The following is a 17846-nucleotide window of genomic DNA, read 5'->3' on the forward strand; positions in this document are numbered from 1 at the left end:
TCCCAAGGATGACAGCAGCAATGACAGTGTTCTTAATATGCCAAAGTAAGTGTTTGATTAATGCCATTAATGTTTTTTTTATCAGTGTATACCACTAGTCAACTAAATATATATAACAAGATGAATACACATTTATATATTGATTCAATAGATTGATAGCATTTTGAAAAAAAAACTTGTCATGGATCTATTGTGTTCTGTGGAAAAAAATTTTTTTATAATAAATCTTTGAAAATCAAACTATGGATTTGAATTTTTAATGTTATTATAACCTAAAGATGCTATGTGAAAGTTTGTAACAGAAAATAGTGTTTTTCTTCTTGTCACTTTCTTGGTATAGAAAACACGTTTACCGAAATTAGTCAAAATGTATTTATTGCGTTTTGGAACCAAACTCTTCATATTATCTTTAAAGATGTAACTTCTCAAAGGTACTATTGTGTACTAATAAATAGGGATGCACCGATACCACTTTTTTGTAATACGAGTACGAGTACTTGCATTTCAGTACTTGCCGATACCGAGTACTTAATAAAAAAACATGATTTAAATTTACAGGTAACAGCTTTAGTCATATAATTTAACAAAAAAACAAAGGACTAGTTTTCCAGTTTGTTGTAAACTCTGCCTCTTTGGACAACACAAGAGGCATTAACCCCTTACACGCCGCTCAAACATAGACATTTCTCAGATCGTGGTATCGATTCCAGGTACAGTATCGGGGGACTTTTAACGAGTACGAGTACTTTAGAAAATGTGGTATCAAGGCCGATACCAGTATCGGTATCGGTGCATCCCTACTAATAAAGTCCAAGCCTAAAAGTCCACTCTTACATCTTCCGCTTTAAATGTTTTCTTATTATTATTTTATTTTGCTCAAAATGACACCTATGGTTTGGTTTTTCCATTGAAAGCTATGACATTCCTCGTTCATCTACAAGGATACACTGTAAAAACATTCTGTAGAAATTACAGTATTACTGGGTATTACTGGCAACTAGCTGCCAGTAACTTACTGTAGATTTTACATTTATCAGTGTTTCCCATACATAGGCTCTACTTGGGCGCTGCGCCCAGGTAAATTGCGACCCGCCCAAGTAAAAAAAATCACTTTACGAATTTCCGTATTTCTGAACTCGACTGGATGACCCGTGTTTTGGAGAGAGAGAGAGAGAGAGCGCGCGAAAGAGAGAGCGAGAGAGAGAGAGCGCGAGAGAGAGGTGGGGGTCGGGTGACCGTGAAGATGATGCACGCGTCATAAACTCATCATCCAGCGCGGCAAACTGGATCAACTGCAGCAGCACATACGGAGCAGCCAGGGAACACACTGCGACCAAAATGGTCGCATATGCTTATGTGCATATGTGTTTATAGCATCTAAGTTGGCTTCATTTTGCGTGCAAGCACGTTGTGTCTCTCCGGTTGAGTGTCCGTTCACGTGCTCTCTGTTTCTCAATGAATTGGGCGCGACGCGAAGCAACCTCAGTGTCACATTGTATCCTTTCATGTTTCTGAACTTGAGCAGAGTTTTACCATTAGAGGTCTTTCTTCACTGAGGACGCGGGACCCGTACGGTTCCGGGTTTATATTTTAAATGGTCAGATGGGTCCGGGTCGGTCCTAGTTCATTACTTCGGGTCCCAAGTCTGATTAATATTGTGTGTAAAACCCGAGTCGATCGGAGAACGGCCGTGAGCGCTACCGCGCTAAAGCTCGAGTGCTGTTAGCGTGCCTCCGGTTTCTATGGCGATAGCAACTCGCTCTTGTCACGACCACGCGCCGCTTCATTTTCTTTATCCCATTTTTTAATAGTCTTACTATTAATAGACAATATCTTTACTAAAATCTAAAGAGTTTGCACAGAGATTGTAGCAAAAAGCAGTGCTAATACTGAATGAGCAAAGCTCTAGCTGACTCAGGATATAAAAACCGCAAAGCTGTAATGTAAAGTCTGTCATCGGGACAGCACAGCAAGTAGACTTTTAAATCTGAAATAATGAGTGGATTAAGCTTTTTTTAATCGGCAAAAGAGAAATAGAAAGCAGAAGCAGTAAAAGTGCATCTTATAGAAGTTATTACCATTATAACATCAGTCACATTTATAATCTATAGACCTGCACTGTCTATATAGGCTATAGTATACATAGTATTGTATATAATTGAGTTTGATAAAAGGGGTCATCAAATTGCTTCATATATCAGTGCAAAAACATCAACTTTTTTCGTGGTGCTTTGACAAACAGTGTCAGCTTTGTTTATGGCAAAAAAAGTTTGGGGTGGTTAGATTAATGAACTATAATGTGAAATTAATATGAATGTTTTATAAATCAAAGTATTGTGTTGTGTCACACATTATTAGTTCTTTGTTACATGTATAGTAGACCATTTTTTGTCGGTGGATAATAATGATTGCCCTTTTCACCAGCTACCACCACAAGTAAATTTCAGATCTGTGGGAAACACTGTTTATGTTATTTACCGGCAACAGTTTGTTTAAAGTTAAATGAACATAAAACATTTTCAGTCTTTTTCTTCTACAGTAAGTTACTGGCAACCAGCTGCATAATTACAGCAAATTTTTTACAGTGTACCACCTGATGCACCTTTAGTGAGTTTAGTGATACAAAAGGCATGTCACACTGCATTTATTTTACTCTGTCTGCGTTGATACTATCATATTTAGAAAGGTGGTCCTTGGAATGTTTTAAACATGTAATGTGAGAAAGGCACTCACAGTTCAAGCTTCAAAATAGCGTTTAATCGCCCACAACGAACGTTTCGGGCTGAACGCCCTTCTTCAGCGTGTACTGGCGAATGTTTTAAACAGCCATTGGTGGGCCGTAAGTTGTAAAAGGTTGAGAACCCCTGCTTTAGACAAACAAACAAACAAACAAACATGACAAATCATAGTGTAACATAAACTAAAGCTTTTGCCGATAGTACTTTTTCTTTATTTTCTCTATTTATATGTTTGAGAGAAACATATAGCAAAGTTACCAAAAGGAACCTAAATGAAAGCATACAGGTACCTCCATTAAAGACTAAAAAGTCTGTGGCATTTAGTCCTTGTCTAAACTTAAGAAAAACAACCAAACAAGACAAATCGTGGTGTAACATAAACTAAAGCCTTTAGGCTATTTAAAAAGGGCAAGAGAGAAAAAGCATCTCTATCACAAAAGAGAAAAGCATAACAATGCCTCAAACTGGCTTATAGGACAAACCCAATAGGAAATAAGCCAAAAAGACAATTAGTTTTCATCACTATTCAAAAACAGATGCACTATTCGAACCTTCGCAGTGAATCTCTCCATCACGTTTTGCTGTCAGTTTGCTCTATACATCTAGCATAATTCATTGTGAACAGATGGTCACATTTATACAGAACTTAATGCAGAGTGACTGTACCTTTATAACATGGTATCAATATATTTACTCCTGTCATGCCCAGTTGCTAAAAGTATTGAGTGCAAATTACAGTGTGCATTGTTCTGTTAAATTTGATAAGCAGATCGCTTTAAGATGAGACTGTTGCGTAGATAACACACATTGCTTAGCACATTGCTAAGTCATTGTTGTTTTTCCTAAAGCAAATGAACTATATGTCAGGCTGAATGTGTAGAGTATAGCCAGGTGACACAACCCAACCCAGTGCCTTCCCAGCGTTCATCTACTGTATAATGAGTTCAAAATCACAGGCAGAGGCTCGAGGCTCTGCCATATTTATATTCCAATCTTCTACACCGAAAATCCACATAGCAGAGCTCATAAAAGATTCATTCGTGGTGGAAAGCAAGGTCGCACAGGAAACCGGTCAGGAGGTAGTTACTACAACACACCAACATCAGACAAAGACAAGGCTGTCACGCTTTCCCATCGCCGTCTGGCCCCGCCCTCGCATTGTTCCGATTGGCCGCATGTGACCCTGCCCCTGTGGTCGTTTTTGCCACGCATCGACTTGCACCCATGTGTTTATTAAGCCAAGATTCGTTGTGGTGGGGCGTGTGGCTGTACAGTATTAGTAGGCCAGAGCACAGGAGGACAGGTCTCTTACGGCCAGCTCTCGTCGCTGTCAGAGAAATGTCACTTTCAGTTAAAGTCACAGTCGCGGAGCTGAGGGAGCCAGGCAGCCTTCAGCACAGACCTGATATTCACGCCACCAACCAGAATGAGCCATAGACCAACAACAAGAGAGACCAGAAAGAGAAAAGATGACATGCCGCTTGAACAGGATGCTCTGTTAATCTGCCGCTTGGGTAATAGGACAGATTCAACAGAACCATCAGCAAAATTTCACATACCAGCTGTATTAAAGTAATTTAATAATGTCAACCCAACCGTGCTGTGTTTTTTCTTATGGCTGTTAGATGGACGTGATCGACATGTGGGATTATATCTAATGTAATGGACACTTCGAGCCTAGGGGCTCACCAGGGGAAAAGGACCTTTCACTCAAGCATGCACTTCAAGATACACGGCCTGGTGTTGCATTAGCCGCAAGACACACATCTACACACACTGAAAACCACAACGGCCCATAAAAGCTCAGCCAGAACACCTGGTGTGGTCGGTTTAGGCCACTGATCCCTTGTGCTTCTCTGCAGTGTCACATCAGGACAAACACACTTTAGGTAGAAGCATCGGAAAAAGCCCGGAGGAATAAAGAGTGATTTTCCTGTTCAGTCCTCGTGCCAGATCTGACCCACCACCGCCTGGAGGGCAATTATTCACCATTTCAACCAAACACTCTGTATCTGTATTGCTACCTTCACGGTAAAAAGCCGTCCAGCAGTGATGTCTAGCATTCGGCACAGGCTAAAACAGCGTTTAAAAAGCCACAAAAAACTACCATGACTGCTTCTGAGTGCCTTTTTGACTTTTAGTTTGATCAAAAATCTCTCAGTGATATTTACCATCCCTCAAAATCATCCCTAAATGGCACACATTATAAACATTAAGAAGGAAAAATCCATCACCTCTGAACGTTCATGGGCCATCAGATGCATAACGTACACAAAATAACTTAAATAAATACAATTTCAGTCGGATGGTGTTCAAAGTGCATGCCAGGTCTGATCCATTACAGTAGTTAGATGTTCTCTTGTATACTGTAACTTTTATATCTGAAACTTTTAACTTTCAATGTACCGTCTACATTGGACAAGACCACATGCAGTGACATGCTTTTAAATAAAATGCATGAAATATTTCACTCAATTCGTTAAAATAAACATCAGATTATCGGATTTAAAATATAGCTGGGGCAGTACCATTTCAATAATTACACAATTTTTCACTTAAATAGTTCATATAGTATGACTACCTCAAAGATACCCACAGATACCAAATTTAAGCTTTATACTAGAAGTTGGCAGATTAATCAGCACCAATAGTTCATTGGTGGAACGATCGGCAAAAAATGTATGCCGTAAATTGCTCCGAGTTGCGTCATGTCATTAAAAAGTAATTAATTTGCTGACTAGATGCTGCATTAGAAGAGAAACAACAGCAGTAACCAGCGGTTTGTCATCATTAGTAGTAGTACCTCAAACAAAAATACACGCAGATAAACGCAACTTCAATGTTTAATGTCATGATTATTTCCATCTATTTGCATTAGTTTTTATCCAGCTGGTTACTTTTATTGATGATTTAGCCGGATAAGCTGCATTTTTTAAATACAAGGTAAAGGTACAATTTGTAAGATATTTGCAGTTAGGGATGTTCACATTGACCGTTTAACCGTTAACCGAAGGTAAGAATTTATGACCGATTAACATTATCAGTTAAAATAAAAAAATATTTGTTAATACATGGTGCGTGTAGTCATGAGCCGACAGACATTTCACCACTTTTCTATCTGTAATTTGTGAATGTCCTGTAAATGACACAAATTATTGCTGCCCTGACGGTCTGATAAAGTAATCATTTGTATTAGAAATCATTTGTATGTGTGTTTGGAGGCTGAACGGAGACGCGCGCCTATCCGCGCAAGATGATGCGGTCCGTCTCGCGCACATCCGGACAGACGTTCGCTGATGGCCTCTGACCCTGAACATAAACATCTCTCTTTTTGCACAAACGGAGAAAGACGACGCAAAAGCAAAACTTTCTGAAAAGCGTCTTGCTTTAGAAATGACCACTGTGGTAGATGAAACAGAGACAATCTGCCCTTTTTGGATATTAATCCTCTGGACCGATCGCGTGCTTTTTAATAAGGTAATGTTGCGTGAATATCTGATATGATCAATTCAATCTGATCTGATGTAAGAATCCTGGTCCTGTTGTTGATCTGTCGCTGCTATTCGCGCGTAGTTGGACGCTTGAACATTTGAGTTCACTTGCTTCATTTGCGCGTGAAAGCCAAAATTCTAGTCATTCGAGAAATTCATGCGGAAATTCGCGTCATGGGAGGGGCTTCTGCGACTCCACGGAGACTCCACCACTCCGCTCGCTTCCTGTAATCACGTCACTACTACAGCAAGGTCCTGATTGGTTAATGCGGCACGGAAATCCAACGAAGTTTAGATTTTTCAACTTGCGCGTTTCCCACGGCAACACGTTACGAGCCTACTGCGTGTACCACAACGCAGGATAATAATCCGTGTGAAAATCTTGTCTTTGCATTGACTTAACATGTTAATCACCCGCGCTTGCCGTATCTACATTAGCTGGTGTAAACGCAGCATTACGAATTGGTTTTGAACATTACATGAAACCTTACATAATGAAATAAAACGATATCATCAAACACAACATTTATAAAACTTGATTACTTTACCTCATCTGTTAATAAAGCAATAAACCCCAAGAAGCAGTGGGTTACCAGTGCATTTTATAACAGCTAAGGGGCGTTGTTCAAATATGCTTGGAAGCATGCTGAACTCTTTCCCCGTCAGCGTTTTTTTTTTTTTAAGTTGCCACCCAGTTTTAGTTTAATGCCTTGCAGAAAAATGATCTTCTTTAAATAAACATAAAATATCAAATGAAAGAACAGACCATCCGCTTTGAAACAAAAACAAACAAAAAAACGTTTCATCCTACCTTCATTTGTTCTCTTATCACCTCTCAGATTTTTTAGCTAAAAGCGGAGATAATTCCATTTTTGTGAAGAACTTATGTACAGTAAGAGATCAGATTCAAAGCCATCAAAACTTACACGCTGTGTTTTCAGTGTTGAGTGAATGCGTCAGTGTTTAAGTTGGGTAAGATCGCCACCCAGTGGATAATAGCGGACGTATGAACTTGAGTTATAAACTCCTCAGACAACGTTTTCTCTTTATCGACGAGATGACTCAACAATATTTATTGACAGTTATCTGGATATCGCCATTAATTGTGAAATTGTAGACAAATAAAAAATATGATTAAAGACACTGTTGTTTATTTTCATAAATCAGTACGCAGCAACAGTGGCGCAGTGATACTTATGTAATGTGGTCTAAACCGTGAGGTTACTGGTGTATTTTATCACGGCTTAGAACGCGTTTCAACCAATCAGAATGAAGAACCAGAACTGCCCGTTTTATAACATGATTTAATTCCCGTCTGATTGATGGCCATCAGCGGTTGAGTTAAAGACAACAAATCCCATAATTACATGCTGCTTCAGAGCGTCATTAATCTATGTAATTGTTATCGTTTTGATCATGCGCCCTCTAGCGGCAGATTCTACAAATTGTATCTTTAATAATGAGAGAAAGCAAACTATGACCCCGTTCCCGCTGCAAGTCCTAATGCTCAATTGAAATATTTTTTTTTGTTTGGCTGTTCACATTACCTTTTAAAATGTGGCCTATATCGGATACAAGTGTGAACTGTTTGCTGTTTCAAACTGACCCATATGCCCAAACGAACAATAACAATGGCGTCACACGCAGAACGCCATTGCGCTAAAATTGGCGCATTTTCGCTTTTCTTTCAAAATTTTTATAATGTGCAATAGCAGCCGTAACATTAACGAGCAGGTGCTCAGGATGAGAAAAATGAAGAGAAAGAGAGCAAAATTAGCTTATTTGGCCTTTTGAGGGGTTATGGATCCAAATTCACTACAAAGGTCTGTGTGGTTGTGTAGACGAAGCCAGGAGTGGTGGGAATGTGATGGTAAATTGACATAAAAGTCAAATCAAATCCGCCTTGGTTGTTCAGACTACGGCCACTTTGAAAATAATCTGATTTGGGTCTGATTCAGGACCACATATGGAAGTGGTTTAAGGCCCAATCCCATTTCTCTTTCTTACCCCTTACCCCTACCCCTTAGTTTTGCACGTTCACGAGAGCGAAAGGGCTATCCCAATTGGGCCTTTCTCTCATGTGAACGTGCAAAACTAAGGGGTAGGGGCAGGGGCAAGGGGAAGGGGTTAGACAGAGAAATGGGATTGGGCCTAAATCTGATTTGAAAAAATCAGATCTGGCCAAGATTTGAGTGTTCACACTACACCTAAAGAAGTCTGACCTGGTCACTTGACCCCCCCCCCCAAATAATCATATTTGGGCCACTTTTGCCTGCAGTCTGAACAGGGTCTAGATGCAGCAGTCAGATACATTATTATATCACCCCCCCCCCCCCAACACACACACACACAAAAAAAAAAAACTGTTCTTTTTCATCATCACTGCAATACATCTTTTATTATTTTGATTTGTGTTAAAACAGAAGCAAATAAAGCACAAGACTACTACTATATATAATATACATTTATGTCATTTCAATATTACAAGTGGGACCAGAAGTATTTACTTTAATACTTATTAAGATAATTAATATATATTTATTTATTTCATTTAACATATTTTCATGGTTCAATACTGTTGTTTTATTACTTTTCTAATACATTTAATGGTAGTTAGTGTTGTGTTTGTTTAATATCCAGTATTGGTCGATTAATCTGCTATCTGCAAGTACGTACCAACATAGTTATCAGTATTGGTAAAATCAATTATTCGTTTACCTCTACTCTATACCTAAATGGTACATATTAGAACCATTTTACTAGGGCCCTCCCCTAGTGACAGCTAGGGACCATTTTTTGACCAGTGTAGCAAATAAAAAAGAACGCACCTTTATGTTCCACTTTTCTTTCAAGGTTACTTCCGATTTTAAAGTAACTGGCATTGAGATAAATGGGAATGTTAATGAATAGTTTTATAATGTATTATAGATCACCCTGTGCCCGGATAAGCTCCATGTGGACCACAGACCTGCATGTTTGTTTGGACGCTCAGTTGTGCCAGCATTGTGTGAGAATCCTCTTACACTGATAAAATATTGAAAGCAGCAGGTGTTGCAGGGGTGTCATGAGAGGGCGAAAACCAAGACGTATCTAATCTCACACTTTTCTTGTTTATCTCTCCTGCAGACAACACAAACACACACCAGTAGCTTCCCTTCCTCACACCTTGCCTATTTCACACAGACGCACAAACATGCAGATGTGCACATCCGCGAATTCTGCCCACGCCCGTTCCCTCCACCGTGCCACACACAATACGGTCTCATCAGCGCCTTCCAATCAGCCACCTCTTTTAGCATAGGCTCGGCTATTCAATCTCCTCATCTAGCCATGCGTCCGCACACGGTGCCTGATTGTAATGCATCACAATTGAATGTTAATAGGAACACTTGAAGGTGGGCAAAGGGAGAAGGCTCATTCATTTCTCACCGCTTGTTAGCGCGCCTCTGACATACTATGATGTGAACTCTAGAGTCATTATGAGTGCCATGTGCCTGCTTTATAAAAAATTGACTGTCCAACAAATTGATTTAGTCGTGATGCCGGCTCGCTCACATACAGTATGCATGAACCCATGTGCACACGGTCAGAACAAACCGAATAGAAGGTCACAGTGCATTAGGAAGGAGTGCTCGAAAGCATCAGCTGCTGATGCACGGTCCTAGCGTTCAACGTGGAAGATTTATGTCGCTAGTCCTGGGCTTTTTCATTTGTCTAATTCTCCATTTGGAAGTTGGGCCGCTGGCTGGCAGAGCACATCCTGTCCAACCTGCCTCCCAGTGTCCTTGATCCCAGCCGCACATGCGTCACTGACTCGCCGTCCAAAAGCACGTCGGCGCTCGCGATATTTATTAGCCCCTTCAATGGCCAAAATCCACTATTAAACCATTTTCATGGCCAAGCTAACTTTAGATAGGTCTTCACACATTATCACACTTCTGTTCAAATGGGTCTATAATGGGCTTTAACTTGGACCGGACAAATCTTCAATTGCAAAACTTTCTTCAGGGTGGACGTGGACCCATCAAGTGCCATCAAGGCAGCTGCTGTTGTCAACCTTGTCCTGTCTAAATCTGGCTATCACAAGCGCTTATACTTATCCTGATTAAACAGACACTGGTTCTCACAACAGCCCAAGTTGAAAATCAATTTGTTCTGGTGGCTGTGAATGAAATATCGTGAATGACACCTACTCATATGATCCGCGGGAAGCTTCGCTTGACCCTATATGACTAATCTCTATTACAGGACGGGAAGAAATTGCGTCCAAGTGCAGCTTAACTGAAATTATTCATATCTCATATTTTCCTCTTAATATAATCTTAGGACTGCTGCAGCCAGTTTCCATTGAGCTTATTATTAAATGAATGCATTTAAGTGAATTTCAGAGTACAACAGAGATTTTCTTGCGAGCGTCAGGTCTGAAATACTAAAGCGCATTACTTTACGTCTCTCCACCGCAGGAGGCGGCTCTATTTCTCAAAGGCTTCCCCGTTTTAACGGTCTTATTAAACAATCACAACCATTCGCCTTTGTTGCACGCCTCTGGTGTATTTATAAGGAAACAAGGAAAAAATGGAGAACGCAATCAGATTTCGATTAAATTTATAAGGATTTGTCTCACAGTCACAAACAATTAGCACCAATCGTCCACAGAGGATTTGATAGATAGTTGGTAAACAGACAAGCCCCTGATTTCACATACTATCATGACATGCAAGGTTTCACATCTTTAGATCTCTAAGGCCTGACAGAATGCGATCACCAGGCCTCTGCTAAAATTGATCTTTTTTTTCAAAATCAAAAATGATAATTTCATTGATGGATGGTTTCAAATGAAAGCACCCTGTCTTCCAGCTCAAAGGAGATAGTCGCCTTTCTCATGACAGCTTTGTGATGCCATTAAAGCAAAAATGATCAGACACATCCACTGGGCCCTTGAGCTGCATATCTGAGCCCATGTGTTCGCCTCTAACACACTGGCTAATTGCATTTGATGAAGACGTTGATTGCTAGCTTATTTGTAGCTAATGTCTCTCATTGTGTGGCTGTGGTATCGCTGAATATTGCTGTCATCATGTACAGTATCCGATTATATTTCTGCACATTTATTACATATAATGCATGACAATTTCTGTAATTTTGCTTTAAAGTAATGGAATGTGTCATTGTGTAGGGTTTCTTTAGGAAGCACAGTCTGGTCTATATGTAAATACCTACTGGTAGCACAAGTAAGCTGTTAACTTGGATGCTGTTAAAGGTGCCACAGAATTCATTAATAAAATATGTTACAGTTCTCTGATATCTCTTTTTAAGGTATGTGGTTTTATTAATTGCAAAAATGATCCAGAAACAGTTTTACATGTCCATTTACAACTCTAGGATTTGTCCCCAGAATTAAAGGGTCTATTATTACCTTATTTTAAAGGGTCATCAGTCCTTCCAGAAAAATCTTGAGTTTTTTTTTGTGATTGTTGCGGGCATAAATCCTTGATCTTGCGGTACGTTTTCTTAAAAAATGCATTGGATATTTATGCAATTTTATGCAATGAAATTGCGGGAACTTCCAATAATTGCGAGAACTTGCAAAAACTGCGGGAACTTGCAAAAACTGTTTGCAGCTTTACAATGATGTTCACGTCACATAAACACATCACTTCATAACGTTCCCATGGCAACAGGGGACATGGCTAAGCTTGTGTAAAGAAAAATGCAAAAAAATTTTACTTTCTGCTAAGATATATGTCATTTTTGCAACAAAAATGCGAGGATTATGAAATCATGCAAGCCCCGTATATTTTGCACATGGAAATCTACAATTTATGCTGCGAAAGTGTGGCGTATTTGAAAAATGCGCCCCGAATAAATATGCAGACTTTGGCTGATTATGCGTTGAATCATGCGATCGCATAATCATGTGTTTCTGGATGGACTTATGTTCGAGTCTGTTTCAGACGAAAATACAGATTTTAAGGAATAATGAATTGTTTGGAGATTGTTAATGGATGGTTCTGAGTGGTAAGTTTGTGTCTTTTTTTTCATTATGAACTTGCAAAACATAACTGTAACATCAATAGTAGAACAGCCTAAACCCTATCTTATAGCATTAACTAGCAAATAGCGCTATCTCAGCAGTCACAACTTGGTTTTTAGCATTGTTATAACATTGTAATTAATTTATTGTGTAATATAATGTTGCATTGTACATCACAGTTGGTGTTAAGATTGGCCTCTTTTCCAGCTGCCTGTTGCATGCACTAGGTTTACATAAGGAGGAGGAAACAATCGTGTTTGAGGCTCACGATATGTCATTACCATGTACAGAACTCTTATTATTCATCTACGCCTAGGTAAATACACCTTTCCATTCTACGGCACCTTTAAACTAGCACAATTTAACCACAAGTAACAGCTGGTTTCCTATGTATTTACATTTGAGTAGAGCCACGCTTCTGTTTTTTTTTTTTTTTGTAAATATTTTTTAATATGAATACACCTCTCCTTCGTCTTCTTTTGGAGGCACACGGAATAGTAAAGTGTCCATCGAATGCCCACTTCAAAATCTTGCCAAAAGTACAGTTCTTGGTCATCCAGGTACTTTTGCCTACTATTTTTTTTTTTTAAATACTATGAACTCAGACATACTACTCGCTTCTGATTTTTTGCCTACTATATAGTATTGAAGCAGGCGATTTCTAACACACCGCATCACTTTGAAACTGCACTAATAATAGCCACCAATAGATGTCTAATCCAACCTGCGTGAAGAGTCAAAACTAATTAAAACAAAAAATAGATCAATGTTCTGTTGACTAAGACAGAACAGGTGTGGAACACAGTCCCTATAAATAATATAATGTTTAACACTGTGTGAAAGAAAATCAAACATGTCAGTTATGTCCAAAGTAGCAGGAAAAGCGTGTGCACGGTTTCTATTTAATGAATGTTGAGTCACCGCAGAGAGAGAAGAACAAAATGAGCTTTTAATTCGTTAAACTGTTATTGTGGCTAATCTGCATTCTGCTTTAATCTCCACATTTTCGAAGACTATAATTAAACCAAGTTTTATCCACATTTAAAACCTAAATGGAACTCATATCCTCTAATTGTCTTTATTTAAGAAACGGCCTTATTTAAAAACTTACAGTACTCAATGAGGGCGCGCTAAGTGAGGTAACCCCACCATAAAAGGTTACTGCCAAGGTCGGGGCAGGCACCAATCTGTATCATTGGCTGTCAAGACCCCAAGGCATTGTGGGTACTTAACAAACACACGTTGTGAGGGAACAAGTGCATCTGTCTCATTAAAGCATGTTGAATATTTCATGTCCTGCTGAGAGTCATGGGCGTATGCATGTGTGCCTATGAGTGTATTTATGCGTGTGAGTTTAAGGCTGTGTGTTTGCATGTCTGTGGGGTCCATGTTCTTTTGAATCTTGCAATTCCTATCACGATAGAGACACAGCAGAAGAAATCATCAATTTTTTATGTCTACATTGCTACATCGCAGAGATGGGTGGCGCCATTTTTTCACTTCTCTTGTTTAATATTTAAAGCAAACACTTACGACAAATGGTCCCCTAGGGCCAATTATGGGCTTTTTGTGGTGAAGATGCTGTACAGTAATACCTCTATTCACACCACTTGAGCTCATAGCGTTCTCATAGCCTTTACTGTCATTCTCATTTACATAGCCTAATGTATGTTTGGATCAGCAGCGCTGCCAAATTTGCAAATGCGCACATAAAGTACCATATCATTTCCTCTAATATTAAAATCAGGCACGGTCTGCTTAATATACTGTTTTATAGAGCGCAGAGGGTTACTATTCAAATGCATTGCCTCCGGTCTCTAATTATGCCACATTGTGGGAATTTAAATCCTTTTGTGACTTAGAATAATAACAGGATATCAAAATAATGTGTAATAGTCTTCTTCAATTTGTTCTTGGTAGACATGTAAGTTAATAATACTTTAAAGTGTGCTGTGGTAAAACTTCATAGCATAATAAAGTAAACTAATTTACTATAACATTATTTTATAGCATGCATATTGAAAATTAACTAGATAACCTGCTCTATAAACCCGTTTTAAAGTAAAAGTAATAAATATCTTTCTGTTTTGCACAATAAAATAAATCCAAACATTTATATATCAAATATGGTGCAATATATTACAATAACAATGATAAATAGTCAAATATATATGGATTTATATTTAGTTAAGATTTCAGGCTTCTTTAACGCCATTAAAACACAGAATCTGATTGGCTGAGCGCTGTCCAGGGTCCTGACAGGACCAGTCATTGCCATTCTTAAATAGTGCACGCGTCTTTTCTCTCTTTCTAAGTATTCATATTTGTACTTGATCAGTGATTATGTGAACAATGTGTAAACACATGTGAACAATAGCAACTAAAAAGACAGATGCTCATTGAGTCAATAAAAATGTCACAGTGAAGAACAGTGTAAAATTGTCGCGCGTCAAATGAATAAATACAGTATTTCTGGGTCAGGTAATGTGCTGTCAATCAATTCACACTTCATTTCTCATCAGCCAACGAGAAAAATCAGCATGTACAAACAACACGAACTGTGCATCAAGTCTCGATCACATTCTTGCTGTTCAATGACCACGGTTGGAGCTCGTGTAATCCCCCTTTATCTCCAACTTTTACGTCTTTTATGTCCGGTTACGCACTAAATCGAGTTCACAGGGTTTCTTCGACAATGTTCCCCCGCATGCTGAGACGCTTATTTGTGAATTACTCAAACACACAAGGATGCAGCCATTAACCTCCAATGGCAAATTAGAGAGCTCACCAGTTGTTTAGAAACTGCTAATGACACAAAGCAGGAAAGCTGTTCGTTCAACAGACAATTCGCCTCAGTGCCAACGGCGGATGTGTTCGCAACCCAAGTTTAAACAAACGCGAGCGTTATTGTGCATGCTAGGCGGGCGTCTTACCTCGCAGGGCAGAGCAGATAACATCAGCAGGAGGAACATGGCACTGAAGAGATGCATTCCTGTCGAAATGACAGCGTTTTTCTCTCGCTGTAGCTCGCTTGCTCTCCTCACGGTCCGCGCAGGTTTCTGTCAGCGTTCTGTACAGCGCGCGCGACGATCCACATCACCGAGCGGCACGCGCTGAGGTTTATTCCGCTCACGGAGGCAGATTACCCCCACTGTGCCACGAGCCGCCTTGTGTTTTGTGATTAGTCTCCCGTTTTGCCGCGTGTGACCGCCACCAAGAGGTCAGCTCTGGCGCGGGAAAATGAAGCAGTCCCCCTCTCGTCAGGCGCTTTCGGGGATCGACCCACTGACGTTGAGTTGCAGGTTGGATGGTGATGTGCTCGCGACGCCACGAGCAGCACACACTGACGAGGAAGTCAAAAGAGCCCACTCCAAGACCCGGAGTGTGTGTGAGAGAGAAAAAAAGTGGGAAGGCTTTGTATTGACAGCCTGGTCGGTTTCACAAACGATGCATTTTTGGGACGTGGATCAAAGAAGCGCGTGTCCCGGGGAAAGCTGTGACATTATGATACAGGAGTCAGGACGCTTGATGATTGGATTAGACTGTGAGCAGCAAATTACAGCATGTGCCCATGTATAAGTGAACTGCTGACAGTTATGAGAGTTACTGGTGTAAAATAATGTCATTTAAAGGGGATTTTTTTTTTCATGTTTAAGTGCTATTATTGGGTCCCCAGTGCTTCTATCAACCTAGAAAATGTGAAAAGGAACAACCCAGTAACTTAGTTTTGGTAAACCATTCTCTTTAAGCATTTGAAATAATTGAAATTTGGCTCCCCTTGTGATGTCAGAAGGGTATAATACCGCCCCTTAATCTGCACAATCCAACCACAGCACTGCCATTTAGTACAGAGATCGGCTCATTTGCATTTAAAGGAAAACTTTACATACATATTTTGGGGACACCAAATATTTATTTGAGATCTAAAAAAAAGTAATTCTCGTTAAATGTCCCCTTTAATAATATATACGCAATTTACCAGTCTTAATATGAGATCTTCCAAAAATAACAATTCCTTAAGAAAATCAACCATGTTTTTTTATTACCATTGGCAAAACCATGGTTGTACTATGGTTTAACCATGTTTCTTTATAGCACAACCAGGTATCCATAGTTTAACTATAGTAGCCATGTTTTTAACTCTAGTAAACCATATTTGTAAGGGATGTGTGAAATATTTCACCTAAAAAAGAATTCAGACATTGAGATCGCCCCTACTGTTTTAAGACTTACAATCTTTATTTTTTCAGATTTACTATGAACTATTATTGTATGAAAAATTCTTCAAAAAATAAAAAAACAGTAGTTGGTTTTTTATAATAGGTGTTTTTTTAAAAGCTACTAAGAGGTTTTTTTATTTAATGTAAGACATAAAATGTCCCTATTACAGAATAGATATACCTGAAAGCAGGGATTATGTTTGCAAGTGGCACTTAAACAGTGCAACCCTACTGTTACCAGACGTAATTGCAAAATAAAAGTTTTTTCAGACAAATGCCCTGAACACTCCACTATCTGCCAGTTGTTAGCCAAACAAACTCACGCCATTGGTTGAACCACTGTTGCTCTCTCTGGTTGGTCAGGTCAACCGAACAAACAGAGCAATGTTTTGGTAATGCAGCAGAGCTACTGTTTACAATTTTCAGAGAATGTAATGTGCAAATGGCATCCTTACTCTCAGGGCTGGAAATGGCAGAAGTTCACTGGGGGACTGTAATTTGGAAAGGGGAAATTTTGTAGAGTGTAAAAAATTGATATTTAGTTGATGGATATTTTGAAAATCTTTAATGAAACTGATGCATTAGTCATACAGTGCCTCTGTGACTGCGAATTGTCAAGCTTGATGATGCATTATAAAATAAAAGTTGCAATAAAAAAACTCAGGGGGAGTCATTTTTGAAATGCTATTAAGTTGATTAAATATAATTCCTTTTCAATTTCAAAAATTCTCACCAGAAATTCACTCCCTGAACTTTGTCCCCCCGCGTTTACCGCCATTTCCAGATCTGCTTACTTGTCAATAACTTGAATTATTTTCAAGTAAAACATAAAAAAAATCAGCTTCAAATGGGAAATTTCATACAAGCTTTTTCCATGTTTAAGTGCTATAATTTGGTCCCCAGTGCTTCTATCAACATAGAAAATGTGAAAAGAACAACCCAATAACTTAGTTTTGATAAACCATTCTCAGCATGTATGTGATAAAATAGCTACAGTAATTGAAATTTGGCTCCCCTTGTGATGTCAGAAGGGGATAATACCGCACTATCCAACCATGACACTGCGTTTAGTGCAGAGATCAGCTCATTTGCATTGTAAAACCCAAAAACTACAAAGTGTTAATGTAGCATGCTATAATAAATTATCTATGGTGAAGGGACACCAAAGATTTATTTTATATCTTAAAAATGTCTTGTGAAATGTCTCTAACATTCAGTTGCTTGCACCAAAAACAGCTGTTACACACTGAGATCATATGTTCCTTTTCCAGGAGCATTTTTATAAATAGAAAAATATGAGTGAATAAAAATGTTGTCAGACAGACGGCAGTGCGAAAAGGCAAAGTTTGTGAGGTGTGTGGTA

At 39.1% G+C, this 17846-nt stretch overlaps 1 protein-coding gene across 1 annotated transcript in view; it reads right to left on the reverse strand.

Moving 5' to 3' along the window:
• The window catches only part of olfm2a (olfactomedin 2a), a 124460-nt gene extending 108804 nt beyond the window's left edge, over positions 1-15656 (reverse strand). The window contains exon 1 of the mRNA XM_065248806.2: positions 15197-15656. Within this exon, the coding sequence (XP_065104878.2) occupies positions 15197-15253 (57 nt within the window). The 5' untranslated portion in view covers positions 15254-15656. The remainder of the gene's footprint in view (positions 1-15196) is intronic.
• Between the last annotated feature and the right edge of the window lie 2190 nt (positions 15657-17846).

This window comes from Paramisgurnus dabryanus, chromosome 3 (assembly GCF_030506205.2).
Source record: "Paramisgurnus dabryanus chromosome 3, PD_genome_1.1, whole genome shotgun sequence".
Lineage (NCBI taxonomy): Eukaryota > Metazoa > Chordata > Actinopteri > Cypriniformes > Cobitidae > Paramisgurnus > Paramisgurnus dabryanus.